At 37.3% G+C, this 24,471-nt stretch overlaps 1 protein-coding gene across 5 annotated transcripts in view; it reads right to left on the bottom strand.

The window, feature by feature from the left end:
- METTL15 (methyltransferase 15, mitochondrial 12S rRNA N4-cytidine) overlaps window positions 1-24,471 on the bottom strand; it is a 248,559-nt gene that overhangs the window by 116,854 nt on the left and 107,234 nt on the right. For all 5 annotated transcript variants that reach the window (XM_069552954.1, XM_069552955.1, XM_069552958.1 and 2 more), the window contains one exon: window positions 22,761-22,897. In XM_069552954.1, coding sequence (XP_069409055.1) covers window positions 22,761-22,897 — 137 coding nt within the window. The remainder of the gene's footprint in view (window positions 1-22,760; window positions 22,898-24,471) is intronic.

Raw genomic sequence — 24,471 nt, 5'->3', positions numbered from 1 at the left:
GAGAAGACTCTTGAGAGTCTCTTGGACTGCAAGGAGATTCAACCAGTCCATCCTAAAGGAAATCTGAATATTCACTGGAAGGACTGCTGCTGAAGCTAAAACTCCAATATTTTGGCCACCTGATGCGAAGAGCTGACTCATTTGAAAAGACTCTGATGCTGGGAAAGACTGAAGGCAGGAGGAGAAGGGGACATGGCATCATCGATACTATGGACACGAGTTTGAGTAAGCTCCGGAAGCTGGTGATGGACAGGGAAGCCTGACATGCTGCAGTCCATGGGATTGCAAAAACAGTCCATGGACAGTTACAACTGAGCAACTGAACTGAACTGAACTAACAGGGAGGAGAAAAGCAAAAGGATCTAAATAATATAGTTTGAAGGAGGAGGAAGTGGGAAACTGCATCACACAATGCTGACAGTTCAAGTAAGAAATTAGAATTCACCATTGAATTTGGTAATGTGGATATCACTGGTCTCTGTGATAGGAAGATTTTTGGTAGAGATGGAAGGTGGAGCAGGTGAAAACGTTACTTGGGTAAACCCAAGTAAGAAGAGAAAAAGAAGTTCAACACTGAACTTAGATGATGGAATAACTACAACAGAGAAGTGAATACACCACTTTTGTATTTGTACTTGAATGTTAACTCGGAGACTGCCTCCAAAATAATAAAAACAGAAGATGCAACTGCTATGGTAACAATAGTTATGATTCATTTAAATAAGTAGGCATTATTTTCTCACTTATGATACTTTATTCATCATGAAGATGATGTGACTGACACATAGAGTAAATTACCAAAGTCACATAGTTAACAGGAGGAAAAAAACTGCAGGTAGTCTTGTCTTCCAAAGGACTTTCATTCTTCAGGTATCTACAATCTATATGAGTATTTGTATGCCACAGGGTGGGGATGGGGGAAGAGCTTTATGGTTCAGATGGATATAGAAATTTAATATCTATATGTAATTACTTATAGGAGCAAAATTATTTTTTAAATACCTTCCTATTCTCTAATATTTTGCTTGCTTTTAAAGAATTCTAATATTAATATTCAAAGTTTTAGTCTGCTTTTTATTATTACTATTTGCATTATTTAATCAGTAAGGCAAATACTTTGTGTTCTAATCTAAAATAGTCAGAAGCAGAACAGAATGGTGGTTGCCAGGTACTAGGGGAAAGGGTAACTGGGGTGATATTAGGCAAAGAGTACAAAGTTTCAGTTACACAGGATAAGTAAGTCTTAGAGATCTACTGTGCAGCACAGATCCTCTGGTAAACAATATTGCATTACATACTTTATAGTTTGCTAAGAGGGTGGATCTTATGTTAAGTATTCTTATCACAGAATAATAATAAATAAATAAATGGAAATAAACCTTTCAAGGTAATGAACATGCTTATGGCACAGACTGTTGTGATGTTTCAGGGATGCGTACTTATCTCCAAATCCATCAAGTTGTATATGTCTAATATGTACAGGTTTTAAAATGTCATTCACTTTCAGTAAAGTGGTTTACAAAAAATTACTTTGTGTTATAAAAATAAGTACAAAGAAGTATTCTTGACTTATAATGTGCTCCTTTTGGGGTATTTATATTCATTGCATTTGATAATATAAATATAAATTTTAAACCACTTAAAACCATATTCATAATACCAAATGTGGTTCCTTAATGTGAGAAATTTAGATTGCTATTAGGGATATAATAAGAAATAAAGACTGATTTTGGTTTCCACTTGAATTCCTTCCATACAGGTACATAACTTTGAAATTCCACGCTTAGACTAGTTCTTATTCTATTTTTCCTCATGATGCGTATGCTGCTACCTTAATAAGGAGAAAAAAATGGGTCAAGCCCTGTTAGATATTCAGAGTGTGGGTGGAAATCCTTTGACGAGCTTTCTGGGGATGCCTCTTAACATGGGAATTGCTGTTGAGATTCCATGAGAAAAAGATAAAATTCTGTCAGTGGCACTATCTCTTACAAATAAACCCTTTCACACCCACTAAAAAAAGGTTAGAAAGGTGCCTGAAATCTAGCAATTAACCAACATCATTGCAAAATTTTCATGCAGAAAATCCTACGCTGAGCCTACACACTGCACACAATATGTTCCTTTTAATATACTTGCTGATATGAAAAATAATTCTCTAAGATAGAAAATAAGGGTGTTAAGACAAAAAATATTTTCTACATTTATTCTATGTCTCCTGAGAGCCTCAATTATCACATGACAATTTCCTGTCATATAATTAGCTTTGTTTCTTTCAAAGATATGATTATTTTTGTTTTCAGGGATTTGACATTTTAAATCTGAATTTTTCAATTTCAGTGAAAGGAAAACAGACTATGTATATTCCCATAGAGGTTCCTTAGGTGTGCAGGACCTCAAGTGGTTTCTATATAGTAAAAGCTAGTAATAAGTGCTCTGAGTTCATTGGAAGGTATACTGTATTTAATCAAAGTTTATCTCCTACTATTTCAGTGAGAAAATTTGTATTTAATGAGGAGTTGAGTCTGCAGTTAGCCCCTTAATTCTCTCTGGAACCTAGATCTAGACTAACAACATTACTTTAAATAGTGGTCTGGAGATTTTACTAGTTCTATTTACACTGTGAAAGTAGAAAGCAAGATAAACTCAGCAAACTGCATCTAATTTTTTTATTTTACACATTTGATGCAAAAAATGGGAAATCATCATCCATTCATTTATCCATCCATATGACCTTAATCCAGTATCTGCTATAGAATTTGGAAGATACAAAGTCAGGTAAGACACAGTCATGCTTTACAGAGTATACCATATGGAAGTAAACCAACAGAATAATGTGTTAAGAGCCTGGATAAAGATTGCAAAGGGTGTAATAAGGAGATAGAGGAAGGATATTAAATCAAACTGGGAAGTTACTGAGGACTTCCTAAAGGACAAGGTACTTAGTCTTGAAAGATAAGTGGGGTAAATACTGAACAGTTAAATGAACGCATGTAGACATAGAGAGTGGTAGGACAAAACATGATGCATTTATTATGTAAAAGTAGTTTAACACATCATGGAAGGTATAAGGAGACTGGTATGGAGTCACAGGAAATAAATCTAGAGAAATGACAAAGGTCAAATGCTCAATGGCCTCCTACGGTAAGCCAAGAAGTTTAACTTTATTTGGAAAGCTATGGTTCATCATTGAAAAACTTTAATAATTTTAACATGGAATAAAGCCTGCTGTATGGGAGTATTACTTGGATAGCTTATTTAATTTGATCGGTGACATTCTGTTATTATAAACATTTCACTTGTCCTATGAAATGTCCATAATATGTCCTATGTAATGTATATCCTTCCTCCTCATAAATATTGATAACAATGGCATTTTATTTAAATAACATAGAGTAAGATCTTCCATACTTTTAAAGCTTATTGCCACAATATCTAAGAGTCCTGGCACTCATTACTCTGCATTATAAATTCCTGTTTAGTATCTATCATGCATGGCAAAGTAGAAAGATTATATTGCTCTTTTTACCGAGCTATATTTCCAGAATGCAGTTTAATATCTGCTCCAAAATAGTTTCTTGAACTAAATGAGCAACAAACAATACTTAAAGCAAAAATAGGAACAGATATTCCAAAAATAATTTAAGGTTGAGTTTAGAATGCATTTGATATTTTCCCTTCCAGGAGATTTACCTACCTGATATCACTAGTGGTTTACCTATATATTTGATAATGAGCTGTCTCTGTGGTACAGAGACACAGTGCCCTAATCTTGGGCTTCTGAGCATTCCCATTCCCTAGCCTATTTCCCTATACACAGCAGGCACTAAAATGAATGTTGAATTGTGCATTAAATTTAGATTGCATTCTCTCAGGAAACAAGAATAAAATACTAAAGCAGATAATCCAATCCAGCAGCTGTTTGTTTCAGTTTTACTTTAAATATCAGACAAAATGGGGGTGTAGAGAACAGGATTATACATATAATTACAGCAAATGTATTTTGATTTAATTAGGTTATGATGTTAGAGAAAATACAACTATTGTTTTCATTCTTTTAATAACTCAGAAGCCCAAACATAAAGGGTTTTACTAAAATTTTCTCGCATGTAATAAAATATGTCTCTAAATATGTATTGCTTATACAAGATAAAATAAAATGAAGTCTTTCTAGGTATAGTCACTCTTGTGCTGAACAAGCTGCTATTCTTATCCTGGTACCATATGGTTATGTTCAAATGACGTAGGCAATAAAAATGGATTATCTTAAGTTTGTGAAGAGGTAATTCATTTTCACATAGTTATGATAATACGAAACACCATTTGCATTTCAAATATACATGTTGACTTCCATGAATCGGTTTTGTAAGCTTTAAACCAAATATTCTAACTGAAGAAATAAATCTATAACACTATTTGGGAATGAGTGTGGAGATGCTACTTATATAGGTCTACACACATCTACTGGAGAAGGCAATGGCACCCCACTCTAGTACTCTTGCCTGGAAAATCCCATGGATGGAGGAGCCTGGTAGGCTGCAGTCCATGGGGTCACAAAGAGTCAGTCACAACTGAGCAACTTCACTTTCACTTTTCATTTTCATGCATTGGAAAAGGAAATGGCAACCCACTCCCGTGTTCTTGCCTGGAGAATCCCAGGGACAGGGGGAGTTTGGTGGGGGGCCGTCTATGGGGGCGCACAGAGTCGGACATGACTGAAGCGACTTAGCAGCAGCAGCAACACACATCTACAGTTAAGTTTGTATTGTCAGAAAACAACCACCCGAGAGTTTATCTGAAATAAACACTTGCAGACTGTCTACTTATGCCAGCAATGAGTTAAATAATAATAAGAACTTAAACCTACAGAAAAGGAAGGCAACTCAAGAATCACCTTCCAGAATTTTCAGGTTTCAGAATAAGAAGGGACTAAAAATTAAATATGGAAAAACCTTCAACCTTCTTTAATGAGGAAAAAGTAGCATTCAGGAAATCAGCAACTTATGAATAAAGAAGGAGAAAGCCAAAGAACAGGAGACACATAGGAAATTTTTCTGATTGGTTGGTGACATTCATAAATATTAGTTATTTTGGCCTGAAGCCAAGAGTTGATGGAGAAATCAAAACTTACAACCAGTAAGTCTGGGTGGGAGGGAGAGGAAGACAATAATACAGTTCACATGTAGTCTTCAGTATTTACACTGACAGTGGGAAAGAGGGCTCCAAAGTCACCGCAGATGGTGACTGCAGCCATGAAATTAAGAGACGCTTACTCCTTGGAAGAAAAGTTATGACCAACCTGTATAGTATATTCAAAAGCAGAGACATTACTTTGCCGACTAAGGTCCGTCTAGTCAAGGCTATGGTTTCTCCTGTGGTCATGTATGGATGTGAGAGTTGGACTGTGAAGAAGGCTGAGCGCTGAAGAATTGATGCTTTTGAACTGTGGTGTTGGAGAAGACTCTTGAGAGTCCCTTGGACTGCAAGGAGATCCAACCAGTCCATTCTGAAGGAGATCAGCCCTGGGATTTCTTTGGAAGGAATGATGCTAAAGCTGAAGCTCCAGTACTGTGGCCACCTCATGCAAAGAGTTGACTCACTGGAAAAGACCCTGATGCTGGGAGGGATTGGGGGCAGGAGGAGAAGGGGACGACCAAGGATGAGATGGCTGGATGGCATCACGGACTCGATGGACGTAAGTCTGAGTGAACTCCGGGAGATGGTGATGGACAGGGAGGCCTGGCATGCTGCCATTCATGGGGTCGCAAAGAGTCGGACACGACTGAGCGACTGAACTGAACTGAACTGAAGAAAACACTCTGCATCATGAGGAATGTTGGATGCAGTGTCCCTTACCTTAAGTTTTAAACCATCTCTGATAGATCCATGTTAAGGAACCAAGCAGATAGAGACAGGAAATAAGAGCCGATCATCTTGATATACACCAATGAAATTTCTCAGGATCTTAGAATAATGATGATAACAATTATTATAATTATATATAATCATATAAGATAATAATATATGATTATACTAATTGTTGTCATCATTATGGGTTTAGAAAAGGAAGAGGTCCTAGAGATCAAATTGACAACATTCACTGGATTATAGAAAAAGCAACGGAAGTTCAGAAAAACATCCATCTGTTTCATGGACTATGCTGAAGCCTCTGACTGTGTTGCTCATGACAAACTATGGAAAGCTCTTAGAAAAATGGAAATACAAGACCATCTTACCTGTCTCCTGAGAAAGCTGTATATGGGTCAAGAAGCAACAGTTAGAACCCTGTATGGAACAACTGATTGGTTCAAGATCGAGAAGGAAGTAAGACAGGACTGTCTGCTGTCACCCTGTTTGTTTAACCTATACGCTGAGCACATTATGAGACATGCCGGGCTAGATGAGTTACCAGCTGGAATCAAACAGACAGGAAAAACATCAACAACTTCAGATATGCGGATGATACCACTCTAATGGCAGAAAGTGAAAGGAACGAAAGAGCTTCTTGCTGAGGGTGAAGGAGGAGAGTGAAAGAGCTGGCTTAAGATTAATATTAAAAAGACTAAGATCATGGCATCCGGCCCCATTCAGTTCAGTTCAGCCACTCAGTCGTGTCTGACTCTTTGTGACCCCAAGAATTGCAGCACGCCAGGCCTCCCTGTCCATCAGCAACTCCCGAAGTTCACTCAGACTCATGTGCATCGAGTCAGTGGTGCCATCCAACCATCTCGTCCTCTGTCGTCCCCTTCTCCTCTTGCCCCCATCCCTCCCAGCATCAGAGTCTTTTCCAGTGAGTCAACTCTTCACATGAGGTGGCCAAAGTACTGGAGTTTCAGGTTCAGCATCATTCCCTCCAAAGAAATCCCAGGGCTAATCTCCTATGGGCAAATAGAAGGTATAAAGGTGAAAGTAGTAACAGATTTCCTCTTGTGCTCCAAAATCACTTCGGATGGTGACTGCAGCCATGAAATCAGAAGACTTGCTTCTTGGCAGGAAAGCAATGACAAACCTAGACAGTGTGTTGAAAAGCAGAGACATTACTCTGCCGACGAAGGTCCATATAGTCAAGGCCATGGTCTTCCCAGTGGTCATGTATGGTTGTGAGAGCTGGACCATACGGAAGGCAGAACACCAAACAATTGATGCCTTCGAACTGTGGTGCTGGAGAAGACTCCTGAAAGTCCCTTGGACAGAAAGGAGATCAAACCAGACAATCTTCAGGAAGATCAACCCTGAATATTCCCTGGAAGGACTGATGCTGAAGCTAAGGCTCCAGAATTTTAGTCATCTGATGCAAACAGATGACTCACAGGAAAACTGTCTGATGCTGGGAAAGATGGAGAGCAGAAGGAAAAGAGGGTGTCAGAGGATGAGATGGCTGGACGGCATCACTGACTCAGTGATCATGAACTTAGGCAAACTTCGGGACATGGTGAAGGATAGGGAGGCCTGGCCTGCTTTAGTCCATGGGGTCACAAAGAGTCAGACATGACTGAACAATGACAATAACATTGTCTTCTATAATAATTATAACAAAGAAACCATAGCTAATATTTATAAATTTTATGCTAAAGCATTTAATTACAGAATTTTAGTTAATCCTCATAAAACACCATAAGGTGTGTGTGAATAGGAACTCATTTTACAGATGAGAATAAAAACTCAGAAAGCTTAAGTCACGCTTTTTAAATCCAGCTAGAAAGAGGCAGAACTAACACTCCAAAACAGGAGTGTTTGATTCCAAAATCCAGACTGCTTCTCCAGCAGTTCATATCTGGATATAGTTGGATATCTGTCATACGATATACCCAGAAGAGTCCAAGGGGTAAGGATCCAGATAGAGACAAAGAAGGTTCACAGATCTTGTGAGTCCACCAAGTCTCTGGCAAGGAAAAAAAAAAGAAAAAACATCCAAGCAGGGTAACTGAAAAGTTTAATAAAGAGACTATTTACAAACACATGACTAGTTTAAGGAGAGACAAAAAAGGAAGTGAGAAGTATCCTAAAGCTAAGAGGTGAAGAGTCAAGGGTGAAAAGCGGTGACTGAAATTCTCAAAAGCCAGAGCTGTTATGTAGTAGAAGAGGCCTATGAACAATGAAGTCTGCAGACGAATGTGGTCACTGCTAAGACACACTCAGATCTTATCTCCTCTGTGCTCCAATTTTCTGCCCTTTTCACTAATTTCTGAACCCAATCAGAAGCCAGGAGATAAATGTTGTTGATCTATCTATAAAAGTCATCTTCCTGGGATCAAGGGCAGAGAGAGGATCTAAAGACAAATGGAGAGTATTTAACACAACTGGTAGTAATTCAGAAGAGTAAGGGTTGACAAAGAAAACTGAGAAAAGCAGTCAATTTGGTAAATCTAGGATAAAATACCTTTATGAGCCTGTCCATCTTCCCTTTTCTAAGGTATGATCGTAATCCCCAATAAGAAGAAAAGTTAAATTACTTTCATATACTATAAATTTTTAAATGATTTGATTAAAATGTTTAGTCACGCCAGTTCAGTTCAGTTCATTTTCTCAGTTGTGTCCAACTCTTTGCGACCCCATGGACTGCAGCACGTCAGGCCTTCCTGTCCATCACCAACTCCTGGAGTTCACTCAAACTCATGTCCATCGAGTCAGTGATGTCATCCAACCATCTCATCCTCTTTCGTCCCCTTCTCCTCTTGCCTTCAATCTTTCCCAGCATTAGGGTCTTTTCATATGAGTCAGCTCTTTTATCAGGTGGCCAAAGTATTGGAGTTTCAGCTTCAGCATCAGTCCTTCCAATGAATATTCAGGACTGATGTTCTTTAGGATGGACTGGTTGGATCTCCTTGCAGTCCAAGGAACTCGAGTCTTCTCCAACACCACAGTTCAAAAGTATCAATTCTTTGGCGTTCAGCTTTCTTTATAGTCCAACTCTCACATCCATACATGACTACTGGAAAAACCATAGCCTTGACTAGACAGACCTTTGTTGGCAAAGTAATGTCTCTGCTTTTTAATATGCTATCTAGGTTGGTCATAGCTTTTCTTCCAAGGAGCAAGGGTCTTTCAATTTCATGGCTGCAGTCACCATCTGCAGTGATTTTGGAACCCCCCCAAAAAAAGTCTGTCACTGTTTCCACTGTTTCTCCATCTATTTCCCATGAAGTGATGGGACCAGATGCCATGATCTTAGTCTGAATGTTGAGTTTTAAGCCACCTTTTTCACTCCTCTTTCACTTTTATCACGAGGCTCTTTAGTTCTTCTTTGCTTTCTGCCATAAGGCATTTATTTCATATAAATCTAAATTAAAAGATATGAATCTTAAAGCAATCATAATTTTAAAAATTGAGATGCAATTCATTCACTATAATATTCACCCTTTTAAAGTATACAATTCAGTGGTATACACTGTAAATATTTTGACTACAGACATCTCTTACTCGGAAATTCAATTCTATTCCCCAACTATATGTCCTTTGTTCATAGTCAGTGTCTATATTTCACATCTGTTTCATTCATTGCAAAACAGTCAAGCAAAGCACAAGTTAAGAGAAGGCAGTTTTCAGGGGCTTCCAATTCTCCAGGCAAATTGGGATTTCCAGGCGACAGGATCCTGGAAAGTTTAACTGTCATCTATACATTGGTCTGTGTTTTGTTCGAATCATGAAAACTTGCTAGCTTACATATATTAATATATTCCAAGCAGACCTAGGTTCTAGGGGTATGAACATATATTAGACAAATGTATTTCTGTCTTCAATGAACATTTAGTACACAATGTGAACAAATATGTAGAACAGAACCATATAAGGATAGGTAGTTTTAAAAATTTTTTGATCACGATACATAGAAATATGGTTCAACTGCAATCCCATATACAAAAATATAAAATATGCATATATGCATGTGTGTGCAGGGTTGCGTCAGTCATGTCCACCTCTCTGCAACCTTATGGATAGCAGGCTCCTCTCCTTGGGATTTCCTAGGAAAGAATACTGGAGTGGGTTGCCATTTCCTATTCCAGGGGATCTTCCTGACCCAGGGATAGAACCCATGTATCTTGCATCTACCTGCACTGGTATGTGGGTTCTTTATCACTAGCACCATTTGGGAAGCCCATATGCATATATATACATACACACACACACGCACATACATACACATACATGGAAACGATACTTAACTTCCATTATGCAATATATTTTCTATTCTATTCCATTCTACTCCATAAAATGTTAAGACCCTCAAAAATGATTTCATGTATTCTCTAAAAGAATACACAATACAGTGTTCTAAGTCTAATCCTCACAACATTCCTAGGAAATAGATACTATTATTATCCCTATTTTAGAGAAGAGAAAACTGAGAAACAGAGAGGTCAAGTAATTTGTCCAGTTTTTCAGTGAGAAAATCAGAGCTGTGATCAAAAAAAAAAAAAAGCAGCAGTCTGGCTGTAGAACTTTATAATAAAGAAGAAAAAGAGAGATTAAATATTTAAGTTACCAAGACTTGAGGGAGAACTAAATGACCCTCACTGCTGATTACACACAAAGGGTGAGCGAAAGGAAACAGTTAAACAAGACTACTGCCTGGGCTCATTCACCCAACAAATGAATGAATGTTTCCCAGCTGATGCCATTCTCCCAGAGAGTGACAAGAGGTGGAGCAGATTCTGGAGGAATTAAAATTACTGAAAGTCTTCAGTGAGAATGCAAATACTTGGCAGGAATTAGGAAAAATGGCAGGATTGAATATTCTTATCCTTTTTCTTCTTCCTTATATTGGTCAAGTCAAAGAAGTGGGAATACTTGAAGGGTCTTTTAAAATTTAGTGCCACAATATTAACATCGGTTTCACCTGTAAGCACGCAACATAATTTTACTTTGGAATGAATTATTTTTAGAATACTATCAAAATGGGAATGGGATGCTAGGGACCATTAAGCAAAGCAAAATGTTAATAGGAAGACAAGGAAAAGAAACTCTTTAAGTCTCAATCGCCATCGGCTTCCAGGGAGAGTGGCAATTCCTAGCCTTCTAAATGGTCTCAGTGTGTGCTCAGTTTCTCAGTCGTGTCCAGCTCTTTGTGACCAGATGGACTGTAGCCCACCAGGCTCCTCTGTCTATGGAATTTTCCAGGCAAGTATACTGGAGTGGGTGGCCATTTCCTGCTCCAGTGGGTCTCCCCAACCCAGGGACAGAACCCACGTCTCCTGTGACCCGTGCATTGGCAGGTGGATTCTTTACCACTGTGCCAGTCTTACTGAATCCATTTCAATTTTACCCTTCTCCAACCCATTCTTCATATAGCAGGCAGAATAATCTCTTAAAGCAAATATGATTATATCAATTCTTTCTTTCACTGCTGCCCATTCATTGCTCTTAAAATTCAAAATCTTTAATAAGGTCCTATGGTTTGGGACTAGCTTACTTCTCTAGCCACACTTGCTCTCTATCATCCACTCACACTGTTCATTTTACAGTCCCTTCAGTAATATAACAGTCTCTTTCCTGCTGAAGATCTTTAAATATTCTGGTCTCACTACTACAAATGCTCCTCTTGCTTCACCACCCCTCCCTCTTTACTGAGCTACCAGTCACTACTTCAGATTCTGACTTAAATTCACATACTCAGGTAGCCTTTCAAGATGTTCTAGACTAGATAAGAACATATCACTCTTAAAACATATTGTACTCATATTTCTCTTAAAACATACTATATCCATTCTGACAAATCACAATTGTATTTAAATTACAAATAGTGGAATTATTTGTGTGCTTCACTGTAATGGACAGAAGGGCCAGGCAGGCTACAATCCATGGGGTCAGAAAAAGTTGGACATGACTTAACAATTAAACAACAACAAAACTCTGTGAAGGCGGGGACTATATTTCCTAATCCTTTTGAAACCATTAGAACTGTCAGAATGCCTGAAAATTACTTAGTCCAATGTATGCTTTTCTCCAAGCTTCAGAACTGAACATTTAGTAAACCAGAGAGTCAAGTACTTTCATCTCCTAAAACACCTTGTAATGATTGATATCCCTTACATAAAGGTTATATTTAAAAGTATCCAGTGGGGCAAAATGCAAGGTTCTATTTTGGTAATGTTTATATTACCAAAAAGACTGAAGAGGCGACATACCATCATCAACAAAAGATCTAGTTAATTTTTCCAAGTTTTCTTATTTTAATGCTTGTTTATATTTATAAAAATTCTTTCACTTTGACAATCATAGCATAACTAATCTCTTCCAGTTAGTAAGATTAATAATAACTGTGTCTCATATCTTATCCTTGCAGTCTAAATTTTAGGTAAATACGGTTATTTAAGAAGATAGTATATTTATTTCACATGATTTTTACATTGGTCCTAGAGACAAAATGCCTGGGATTGAGTTTGGACTCTGCTACTGAATGCGACCAAATTGCTGTTTTATATATTTACAGGTATATATAAAATAGTGTGGTAGCAAGAAGCCAAGCAGTGAACCTGAAGCCAAAACTTGCCTTTGCCAGGATATCCTGTTCAAATGTAATGAAAAATAAGAAACGTTGGCCAAGAAGGTAAATGGTAAAATTCAAGTGCTACAGAACAGACTATACAACTTGGACAGATTATATGCATAATTTAGAATAGATCACATCCTATAAGTAAATTCACCTGTAACTTTCCAAGTTAATGATCATAGAACAAACTTCACACAAAAAGCCAGTTATTGATACTTATTTTTTCTGAAAACAAACAAAACCCTGGAAGTTCAAATAGTATTAATAACATGATGCTCCTCGAGGATGTGAGAATATAGGATACATATTAATATCTCTTATCAAAGGTAAGATTAGACAAACAACACTACAAGCAAGAAACAAACAAACAAAAGACTAATATCTACACAACTTCCAAAGTGTTACCCTAAATAAACTATTACCTATGTAAGAAAGCGTTAGTAACACAGTCTTAGGTAGACAAATACACAGATGTTTCCCTTTTACATATTTATAGAAAAACTAAGATGTGATCAATTGGTAGAAAACTGAGCCTATATAAAGAACTCAAAATGGAATTTACAGTGTTAGAAAAAGGCTAGTGGGATGCATTAAAATGAATAAAGCTAATTTAAGTATAATTAAGTTTAGATATTACTGCCAAACAATACACATGCAATCTGATAATCATCATAATAGTAGATATTAATGTTTAAAAGCAAAAATAATATTTTAAAAGCCAAGATCTAGGAGAAAAATAGGAAGCAAAAATTAGACTAGTAAGTTCTCACTTTACATGGGGTGGTTAACCAATAAATGTTTCTTTTTGCATAATTAACAATAAAAATGTTTAAGTACTTTAATCCTAAAAAATTTCCAGTTTCTATAATGAAAAGGACATCTTTTCTGGGTGTCAGTTCTAGAAGGTCTCATAGGTCTTCATAGAACTGTACAAGTTCAGTTTCTTCAGCATTACTGGTAGGGGCATAGACTTGGATTACTGTGATATTGAATGGTTTGCCTTGGAAATGAACAGAGATCATTCTGTCATTTTTGAGACTACATCCAAGTACTGCATTTCAGACTGTTTTGTTGACTATGATGGCTACTCCATTTCTTCCAAAGAATTCTTGCCCACAGTAGTAGATATAATAGTCATCTGAGTTAAATTCACCATTCCAGTCCATTTTAGTTTGCTGATTCCTATAATGTTGATGTTCACTGTTGCCATCTCCTGTTTGACCAATGCTGGTAAAGTAATGCTTAAAATTCTCCAAGCCAGGCTTCAACAGTACATGAACCGTGAACTTCCAGATGTTCAAACTGGATTTAGAAAAGGCAGAAGAACCAGAGATCAAATTCCCAACATCCACTAGATCATCGAAAAAGCAAGACAGTTCCAGAAAAACATCTATTTCTGCTTTATTGACTATGCCAAAGCCTTTGACTGTGTGGATCACAACAAAATGTGGAAAAATTCTTCAAGAGATGGGAATACCAGACCACCTGACCTGCCTCTTGAGAAATCTTATGCAAGTCAGGAAGCAACAGTTAGAACTGGACATGGAACAACAGACTGGTTCCAAATAGGGAAAAGAGTACGTCAAGGCTGTATATTGTCACCCTGTTTATTTAACTTATATGCAGAGTATGTCATGAGAAACGCTATGCTAGATGAAGCACAAGCTGGAATCAAGATTGCCAGGAGAAATATCAGTAACCTCAGATATGCAGATGACACCACCCTTATGGCATAAAGTGAAGAAGAACTAAACAGCTTCTTGTTGAAAATTAAAGAGGAGAGGGAAAAAGTTGGCTTAAAACTCAACATTCAGAAAACTAAGATCATGTCATCTGGACCCATCACTTCATGGGAAATAGATGGGGAAACAGTGGAAACAGTGAGAAACTTTATTTTCTTGGGTTCCAAAATCACTGCAGATGGTAACTACAGCCATGAAATTAAAAGACTCTTGCTCCTTGGAAAAGTTATGACCAACCTAGACAGCATATTAAAAAGCAGAGACATTACTTTGCCAACGAAAGTCCATCTAGTCAAGGCTATGGCTTTTCCATTAGTCACGTGTACGTGAGAGTTCGACTATAAAGAAAGCTGAGCACTGAAGAACTGATGTTTTTAAACTGTGGTTTTGGAGAAGACTCTTGAGAGTCCCTTGGACTGCAAGGAGATCCAACTAGTCCATCCTAAAGGAAATCAGTCCTGAATATTCATTGGAGGGACTGATGATAAAGTTGAAACTCCAATACTTTGGCCACCTGATGCAAAGGACAGTCTCATTTGAAAAGACCCTGATGCTGGGAAAGATTGAAGGCAGGAGGAGAGGGGGACAACAGAGGAGGAGACAGTTGGATGGCATCACTGACTCAATGGCCATGAGTTTGAGTAGACTCCAGGAGTTGGCGATGGACATGAAAGCCTGGTGTGCTGCTGTCCATGGGGTCACAAAGAGTCATACACGACTGAGTCACTGAACTGAACTGAACTGAATCTTAAAAAATATTGACATCGGTCAATAAATTGAAAAAAAAATTTTAAATGTTGTCAAAATAGGTAGAGAAAGGCAAAGACAAATATATATACATTGACAATGGACAAGAGAAAATTTAAATGCTGAAGAAAATTTCAATAAAACACAAAAATAGAAAGTGTAAGACAAGATGACATAGAAACAGTAAGCTTCTCCTGATTTAATTACCCTTTACAGAAAACACGCTCAGATTTGTTTACACAAAGTACATCTGGTATTTGTTTAATGGAAATACACCTAAAATAAAATAGTATAGAAAGACTTAGAATAGCAGTAATATGGATAAAGATAAGACTATATTAGAATTCTAGTAAACTAAGTTGCTGCTTATTTTGGTGGTCATGGACTATGAATTATTTTAATTTACTTCTCAGCACTTTTCTGTACTTTGTCATTTTAATTAAGAAAAAATATTAGTCAGAAACACAAATACAGTGGTCAATGGAAAAATATATCATGCTTCTGGATTGGAATGCAGAGTAAAGATGTCAATTCTTTAATATGTATTTACCACAATTGATCAAAATGGTTTTTAAACTTGGCCAAGATATTCAAAGCTTTAAAGGTACAAAAAGGAAAAAAAATCCCCAGAAGTTCACAAAAGAAGTAATACATATAATATAATGAAACACCAGCAATTAAAAAGATGGAATGAAATATACAAAATCGTTACTACTTAAGTGGTGGTTTAACAAGTGAGTTTAATTTTTTTCTGTGTACTTTTCTATATAAGTTTACCCAAGTGAGAATATCTACTTTTACAAACTATTGAAAGCAACAGCTTCTTGTATTTTTATAATTTAGTTTTTGTTGTTGTTGTTCTTTGTTAGTCACTAATTTATGTCTGGCTCTTGGCAACTCCTAGACTGTAATCTGCCAGGCTCCTCTGTCCAGTGGATTTTCCAGGTAAGAATATTGGAGTGGGTTGCTATTTCCTCCTGAAGGATCTTCCGGAGCCAGGGATTGAACCTGCATCTCCTGCATTGGCAGGTGGATTCTCTACCACTGAGCAAGCAGGGAAGCACCATAACTCCTTTCAGTTCAGTTCAGTTCAGTCGCTCAGTCGTGTCCGACTCTTTGCAACCCCATGAATCACAGCACGCCAGGCCTCCATGTCCGTCACCATCTCCCGGAGTCCACTCACACTCACATCCATTGAGTCGGTGATGCCTTCCAGCCATCTCATCCTCTGTCATCCCCTTCTCCTGCCCCCAATCCCTCCCAACATCAACGTCTTTTCCAATGAGTCAACTCTTCACAGGAGGTGGCCAAAGTACTGGAGTTTCAGCTTTAGCATCATTTCTTCCAAAGAAATCCCAGGGCTGATCTCCTTCAGAATGGACTGGTTGGATCTCCTTGCAGTCCAAGGGACTCTCAAGAGTCTTCTCCAACACCACAGTTCAAAAGCATCAACTCTTTGGCACTTAGCCTTCTTCACAGTCCAATTCTCACATCTATACATGACTACTGGAAAAACGATAGCCTTGACTAGATGGACCTTAGTCGGCAAAGTAATGTCTCTGCTTCTCAATATGCTAGTCAAATGATGTAATCAATTATAATTTTTATTTTCTTTACACATGTGTATATTCTCTAAACTCAATATGCAGAGCACATATTAACTCTAAATTCAGAAAAAAAAGTTTTAAAAAAATTGTCTCCCAATATCCATCTTCCACTGTGGTAGAAGTCAGCTAACACCACAATGCTCCGATTTTAATGTGTTTCCTCTTGTACAGTCCTCAGAGGCACTAGGGAAAAGCTTCAGTTTTCAAACAACAGGTGATCTGACATGTCATCTTTTCTGAAAGTGCTAAAATGGGTTAGCCTAAAATTCAGCTTTCCTATGAATTGGTTATTTTTTTTTGTGAAAATGTTAGTTTCTATTTTTGACTTAGTTTTAACAGAGGGAAGAACTTGGGATTTTTCAGAAGCATAGGCTACTCTTTGACAACAGAAAAATAAATGAATAAAAGAGAGAAAGAAATTAATTCCTCAAAAGATGTGCACATTGAAATGACAAAATATTTCCTTTTGGCATACTTTACTGTATGTTGTAATTATAGATGTATTTTTAAGAATATAATCAATTTATCTAATCTGTCCATCCTTCCGACCAACCATCCATCCATTTATCCATTATCCTCAGAAATAATTCCTAGCCCAAATTTGTGTTTATCTTCATTATGTACACTTTATACTATCACTATAATTGGCGATATATATATACATAATATATAGTATCACTTAGTTTTTTCTACTTTACATATGTATGCAAGGATGGTAATCATTCATCTAGTCTTGTTTTTCTTAACTATTACTTTCCCTTTCTCTGTACCTCTCTCCACCATTAATTTCTTCTTTCTCAAGTTCTCTATGATTATACATACAAAAATGCATATACAAAGTCTGTAATAAGCCTATGGATATGTTTCTTTAGATACTGCTTCTTTTATTTAGATGTGATAGATTCTAAGCAGCCTATTTATTTTTTAATATTAAAAGATACCCATGAAAAATAAGAATCCTTTCCCCCATATCCTCATTTTTAAAACTACTGTCTTCTAGTTTACTATGGATAAATTTTATACCATTATTATCTTTAATTTCATTTCCCTTTTCATGGCTGCTTTCGTGGAGCATCTTTTCACACACTGATGTTTAGTGATTGACCCTTCTATTATTAGTCTACTTTTCAAATTGGAATTTGTTTTCTTATCGATTTTGAGAGAACTCTATTTGATAAATATTAATACGGTTCAGGAAAAGTTATCTTAGACTATGGCACCTTGGCATATTGAATATCTTTACACTGAAAGAATATGTGAAATGGCACGTGCAGGTCATAAGAGCCTCAAGTGAGAGATGCCCCGTGTTGTGCTGTGCTTAGTCGCTCAGTCGTGTCCAACTCTTTGTGACTCCATAAACTGTAGCCCGCCAGGCTCCTCTGTCCATGGGGATTCTCCAGGCAGGAATACTGGAGTAGGTTGCCATGTCCTCCTCTAGGGCATCTTTCCAACCCAGGGATCGAATGGAGGTCTTCTGCATTGCAGGCAGATTCTTTACCAGCTGAACTACCAGGGAAGCCTGAGAGATGTCCTGCCTACATCTACAAGTGTTTGAGATTTTAATCAGAACAGCTAATTGATTCTTGTGATACTTATCAACCTGTCATTAACTGTATGACATAAAGCCATACTTGTATTCTTGAATTTAATCCTATTAGGCCATCGCTACGCAGAGCATCAGAGAAGGCAATGCTACCCCACTCCAGTACTCTTGCCTAGAGAATCCCATGGATGGAGGAGCCTAGTAGGCTGCAGTCCATGGGGTCGCTAAGAGTCAGAAACGACTGAGCAACTTCACTTTCACTTTTCAAAATGCCAACCCACTCCAGCGTTCTTGCCTGGAGAATGCCAGGGACAGCGGAGCCTGGCAGGCTGCCGTCTATGGAGTCACACAGAGTCGGACACAACTGAAGCGACTTCAGCAGCAGCAGCAGTGTGCAGAGTATATCATGAGAAACACTGGGGTGAAAGAAGCACAAGCTGGAATCAAGATTGCTGGGAGAAATATCATCAATAACCTCAGACAGGCAGATGACACCACCCTTATGGCAGAAAGTGAAGAGGAACTAAAGAGCCTCTTGATGAAAGTGAAAGAGAAGAGTGAAAAAGTTGGCTTAAAGCTCAACATTCAGAAAACTAAGATCATGGCATCTGGTCCCATCACTTCATGGGAAACAGATAGGGAAACAGTGGAAACAGTGTCAGACTTTATTTTGGGGGGCTCCAAAATCACTGCAGATGGTGATTGCTGCCATGAAATTAAAAGATGCTTACTCCTTGGAAGGAAAGTTATGACCAACCTAGACAGCATATTAAAAACCAGAGACATTACATTGCAAACAAAGATCCACCTAGTCAAGGCTATGGTTTTTCCAGTGGTCATGAATGGATGTGAGAAATGGACTGTGAAGAAAGCTGAGGGCTGAAGAACTGATGCTTTTGAACTGTGGTGTTGGAGAAGACTCTTGAGAGTCCCTTGGGCTGCAAGGAGATCCAACCAGTACATTCTAAAGGAGATCAGTCCTGGGTGTTCACTGGAAGGACTGATGCTAAAGCTGAAACTCGAATACTTTGGCCACCTCATGCGAAGAGTTGACTCACTGGAAAACACTCTGATGCTGGGAGGGACTGGGGGCATGAGGTGAAGGGGACGACAGAGGATGAGATGGTTGGATGGCATCAATGACTCAATGGACATGAGTTTGAGTAAATTCCAGGAGTTGGTGATGGACATGGAGGCCTGGCGTGCTGCAATTCATGGGGTCATAGTCGGACACAACTGAGCTACTGAACTGAACTGATTATTCTTTTTGAAACCCCAAGGACTATTATTCTTTTAACTAAATTATGGGTGACTTAGATATACTAGCATTGCATTTTGTCTGCATTTATATGCTTCAATGGTGTTGAACTTTTTCTCTTTTTCCTTTATACTATCTCTAGCAGAATTAGGCATTAAAACACTGCTGAATTCAATACAAAATGAACTTTAAGAGCTCTTCATATTTACCAAGGTCAGGACTAGCATAAATGCCAATGCTCTTTCCTACTCTTTAAGAGCTAGATAACAATTCCTAACCTGGTCACTATGCATTTTTCTATATACTTTAGTTACCTTTCTAACGTTTTCTATGGAAAAAATCGATTAAAGGTTTATAATTATTGAGTCAATTTTAACAATTTATATTTTGTTAGTACATTATTCATTTAATCTAGGATTCACATGTTGCCACAGAATTGCAATAAAATCACCTAACAATTTACCTTGTGACTATGGTTGATTTTCTCTCTCAATCTTAATCATATAAATATTTTTGCTCTCTTTTACCCTTAACAATCAGGCTGAAAGGGATTTTGCTATTTTCAAAGAATGATCATTTGAGATTTCTTTCTCTATTTTTTTTTCTTTTCAGTATCTTTGATTCTAAATTTTCTCTGGTTGTACACTGTCACCCTGCTTATTTAACTTACATGCAGAGTACATCATGCAAAATGCTAGGCTGGATGAAGCACAAGCTGGAATCAAGATTGCTGGGAGAAATATCAGTAACCTCAGATATACAGATGACATCACCCTTAAGGCAGAAAGTGAAGCAGAACTAAAGAGCCTCTTGATGAAAGTGAAAGAGGAGAGTGAAAACGTTGGTTTAAAGCTCAAACATTTAAAAAACTAAAATCATGGCATCTGGTCCCATCACTCCATGGCAAAGAAATGGGGAAACAATGGAAACAGTGACAGACTTTATTTTCTTGGGCTCCAAAATCACTGCAGATGGTGACTACAGCCATGAAATTAAAAGACACTTGCTCCTTGAAAGAAACGCTATGACCAACCTAGACAGCATATTAAAAAGCAGGAACATTACTTTGCCAACAAAAGTCCGTCTAGTCAAAGCTATGGTTTTTCCAGTAGTCAAGTATGGATGTGAGAGCTGAACCATAAAGTTGAGCACCGAAGAATTAATGCTTTTGAACTGTGGTGTTGGAGAAGACTTGACAGTCCCTTGGACTGCAGGGAGATAAACCTTGAATATTCACTGGAAGAACTGATGCAGAAGCTCCAATACTTTGGTCACCTGATGCAAAGAACTGACATTGGAAAAGACCCTGATGCTGGGCAAGACTGAAGGCAGGAGGAGAAGGGGACAACAGAGGACGAGATGGTTGGATGGCATCACCAACTCAATGGACATGAGCTTGAGCAAATTCTGGGAGTTGGTGATGGACAGGAATATCTGGCATGCTGCAGTCCATGGGGTCACAAAGAGTTGGACACGACTGAGTGACTGAACTGAACTCAGCTGAATTATCTCTTTCTGTTTTATCTTTTTGTTGTTTAATTTATTAAATGGAATTACTTTGTGCATGAACCAAAAAAAAAAAAAAAACTCAGTAAAATTTGAGATAAGGTACTATACTTTAATAAAATGAGATTATTGGGTGATGGGCAAAATATACATCCCATTTCTGTCACTGTTAAGTCATATGTGCCTTTTAGCAAACTAATATGAGTAGCTAATAGTTTCCACATTTGTAAACTGCAAAGAGAATACAGTCTTGAGATTCCATTTAAGAAACTAGAGTGTCTGGAAGAATAAGAGACCTTGGGAATCACCACCTTTAGAACAGTAATATCTAAGAGAACCAGGCTGTCTATGCTAGTGATATATAATGGAGATCTATATTCATTCTATAAATGTTCAGATCATAATCAAGTAAATTCCTAAAAAGTTTCACAAATATGAATGCCCCAGTACAATACTTCAAGAAGGTGCATTTTAAGTTAGTTTGCTTAAAATGAAAGAATGATTAAAAAAAAATACTGTTCCATGAAAACTCACCCTCATATTTCTGTTAGAAATAAAGAACCTGGGGTCAAATAGGTTTCTAGGGACTTCAGGAGAAGGCAATGGCATCCCACTCCAGTACTCTTGCCTGGAAACTCCCATGGATGGAGGAGCCTGGTAGGCTGCAGTCCATGGGGTCTCGAAGAGTTGGACACGACTGACCAACTTCACTTTCACTTTTCATTTTCATGCATTGGAGAAGGAAATGGCAACCCACTCCAACGTTCTTGCCTGGAGAATCCCAGGAACGGGGGAGCCTGGTGGGCTGCCATCTGTGGGGTCACACAGAGTCGGACACGACTGAAGCAACTTAGAAGCAGCAGCAGGGACTTCACAAACACTGTGATTTTGCAAACAAAAATCTAGGTATATTTACCCTTTTATTGGGAGATGTAATCACATAGATTTGCAAAGAGTCTGGGACCTTAGAAAGGTTGAAAAGACTCTTCTAGATTTGTAATCCAACTTTCTAACTTTAGCCTGTGATTAAACCTTTCCATGGTCTTACTTTCGCTACTTCACCAGAGACCTTTTCATTGTTGGACAGCTACAACTGGTAAAAACTCTATGTCCAGTCACAATTTACCTCTAAAATTCTCACCTTTTTTTTTTTTTTTTTTTTGAATTTCAGTCTCTGGAGCTTAGCACAATAGAACAACTCCCCATTACAGAAAAGAGCCCTTTACATATTTGGAGATGGCCATCTGAATTCCAAGATATTTGTCTTTTACGGCCTGATGTCTTAAACAACACGGCAAAAGGACATAACTCATTAATTCAAATGTTTTTCTCTAAAGGAAAATGCTTTTATGACTTATAAAGACAATAACCTTAAATTTTTTTAAAGTTCTACCATAAATGTTCACTATTTTTGACAGAGGGATAGAAAGGTCTAAATTTATTTGTGAACTGCCAAAAGATTTCAAAGAAAACTGTATTACATTGATGTATGTAACCTCATGAATTCTAAAGAATTTTTACATACTTATTTACTCCACTAAATTCTTAGAAACTGTAAATAAAATATTTTTTAATGTTTTTAAAGTATGGATTATCTGGCAAAATACTACTGAAGGATGGGTTTCAACACATCTTCAAATATCTGCCAAAAATAATTTTTTTGTGTTTATACCTATTTACAAAGGATAAATGCAGTAATATTCTTAAGTGGTTCTAAAAATATCATTTACATCAATTCTTTTTGTATAAAAAGGGAGGAAATATTTCATTAAGTATAATATCATACAAGGGAACACAAATTCCAAAAGGTAAACCAAGATACATAAAACTGAGCAACAAAATTAACTGTCTATACAAGAGTATTACTTACGGGTACAATTCTGAAAGCTGCTCAGCTATTGCATATGCTGTTGGGTCTCTGTCTAATGCATACAGAGTAATATCTGGCTCCTTCTGCAGAATGGCTCTTGTGTGTCCTCCTGAACCAAATGTCATATCTAGAAAAACCTAGCCAACACAGAAAGAGAAAATTACCACTTAGTAAGAACAAAATTTATTCTTGCCAGCTTACTTTATTTCTAAACACACATAATGCTTTTCAGAGCTGATAGCAAATAGAGAAACAATTATACTATTAGTAATATATTTATTTTTGCCTAGAGTTCAATTTATCTTACATAAAGTTTGGATCAATTATGACTGATCAGTCCAAAAGAATTTGTCCGAGTATCAACAAAATGATAATTTTTGTCATAGGCTGGCCAGTTCACGACAAATTTACATTTCCTCTCATGAGGTCATACTGGCCATTGTGTTGTGCTGCTAGTTTTTCAGTGCTTTTAAGCTCCTGGCTAAAAATATTTCCAACAATTTCTCATCATTTGAAACAGTTTGCAATTGGTGTGACTCACTTTGTCACAGTTTCTCTATAAACACTTTATGATAAACATAAAGATATTCAAGGAGAGAGAGAGAGATTATACCTAACAGTAGTCATAGGACGAATATTTAATTAACAAATCAGACCAGGAAAAAGCCCAGGGCTTAAGTCAAAACATCTGTGATAAAATCTATCTTTGCCACTAAGGAGCTATGTTGCCCTGGAAATGTCACTTAAAATTCCAGGGTGTCTAGACTTTTTCAGAGTTAAGAAAGAAAAAGAAGGTCTAGAAAAAGATATCCCAATATCTGCCTGATTGGTAAGGTGACATATAATTTCTCATATAAAGTGAAAGTCGCTCAGTCGTGTCTAACTCTTTGTGAGTCAATGGACTCTATCCTGCCAGGCTTCTCTGTCCATAGAATTCTTCAGGCAAAAATATTGGAATGGGTAGTCATTCCCTGATCTAGGGTTTGAATTCAGATCTCCTGCATTGCAGGTAGATTCCTTACTCTTTGAGCCACCAGGGAAGCCCCAAAATTCTAGGTAGTGGCCAAAACACTTTTGAAGTAAAAGATTTACCAGGAAAACAGGATCCAATATACACGGGTACATGCATTTAAGTGCTTGGATACATTCAAGATCCAGTTAATGAAGTTATGGATCTGAATCTATTTCTTAGCTATTTTAGTTAGCTGCACTAAAAAAAGCCAGCTGAGAGTTGGGCAAGAAACTAGAAATTAGACCAGGACCACGATGGAAAAGAATATTAAAAAAAGATTATAAATATTTATATATAGATAGATATGTGTGTGTTTGTGTGTGTGTGTAAAACTGAGTCACTTTGCTGTATAACAGAGATTAGCATAACATTGTAAATCAGCTATACTTCAATTAAAAAACAAAAAGCCCAAGTGGGAAGAAATCAAGCCTGGAGCACAAGAAATATATATGTAAACAGGTTGTTGAACTGGAAGTCAAGATACTCTCAACACATCCTCTGAAAGTTATGCTCTTTAGTTTAATGCACTCTCTCAATAAATTTCACTGGTATGATGAAAATAAAAACAATTATTCCAATAATACTATTATGACAACATACACTAGAAGACTGTTAAAAATGTTTAAACATTAAACTTCTTAAAAAGTTCATGTGTACATTGCACAAAGGAAATTCCTGTAATGGATCTGAACATTTCTC

Source organism: Ovis canadensis, chromosome 15, assembly GCF_042477335.2.
Source record: "Ovis canadensis isolate MfBH-ARS-UI-01 breed Bighorn chromosome 15, ARS-UI_OviCan_v2, whole genome shotgun sequence".
NCBI classification, from domain to species: domain Eukaryota; kingdom Metazoa; phylum Chordata; class Mammalia; order Artiodactyla; family Bovidae; genus Ovis; species Ovis canadensis.
The sequence above is the reverse complement of the archived record's forward strand: the minus strand, read 5'-3'. Positions and strand labels throughout refer to the sequence as shown.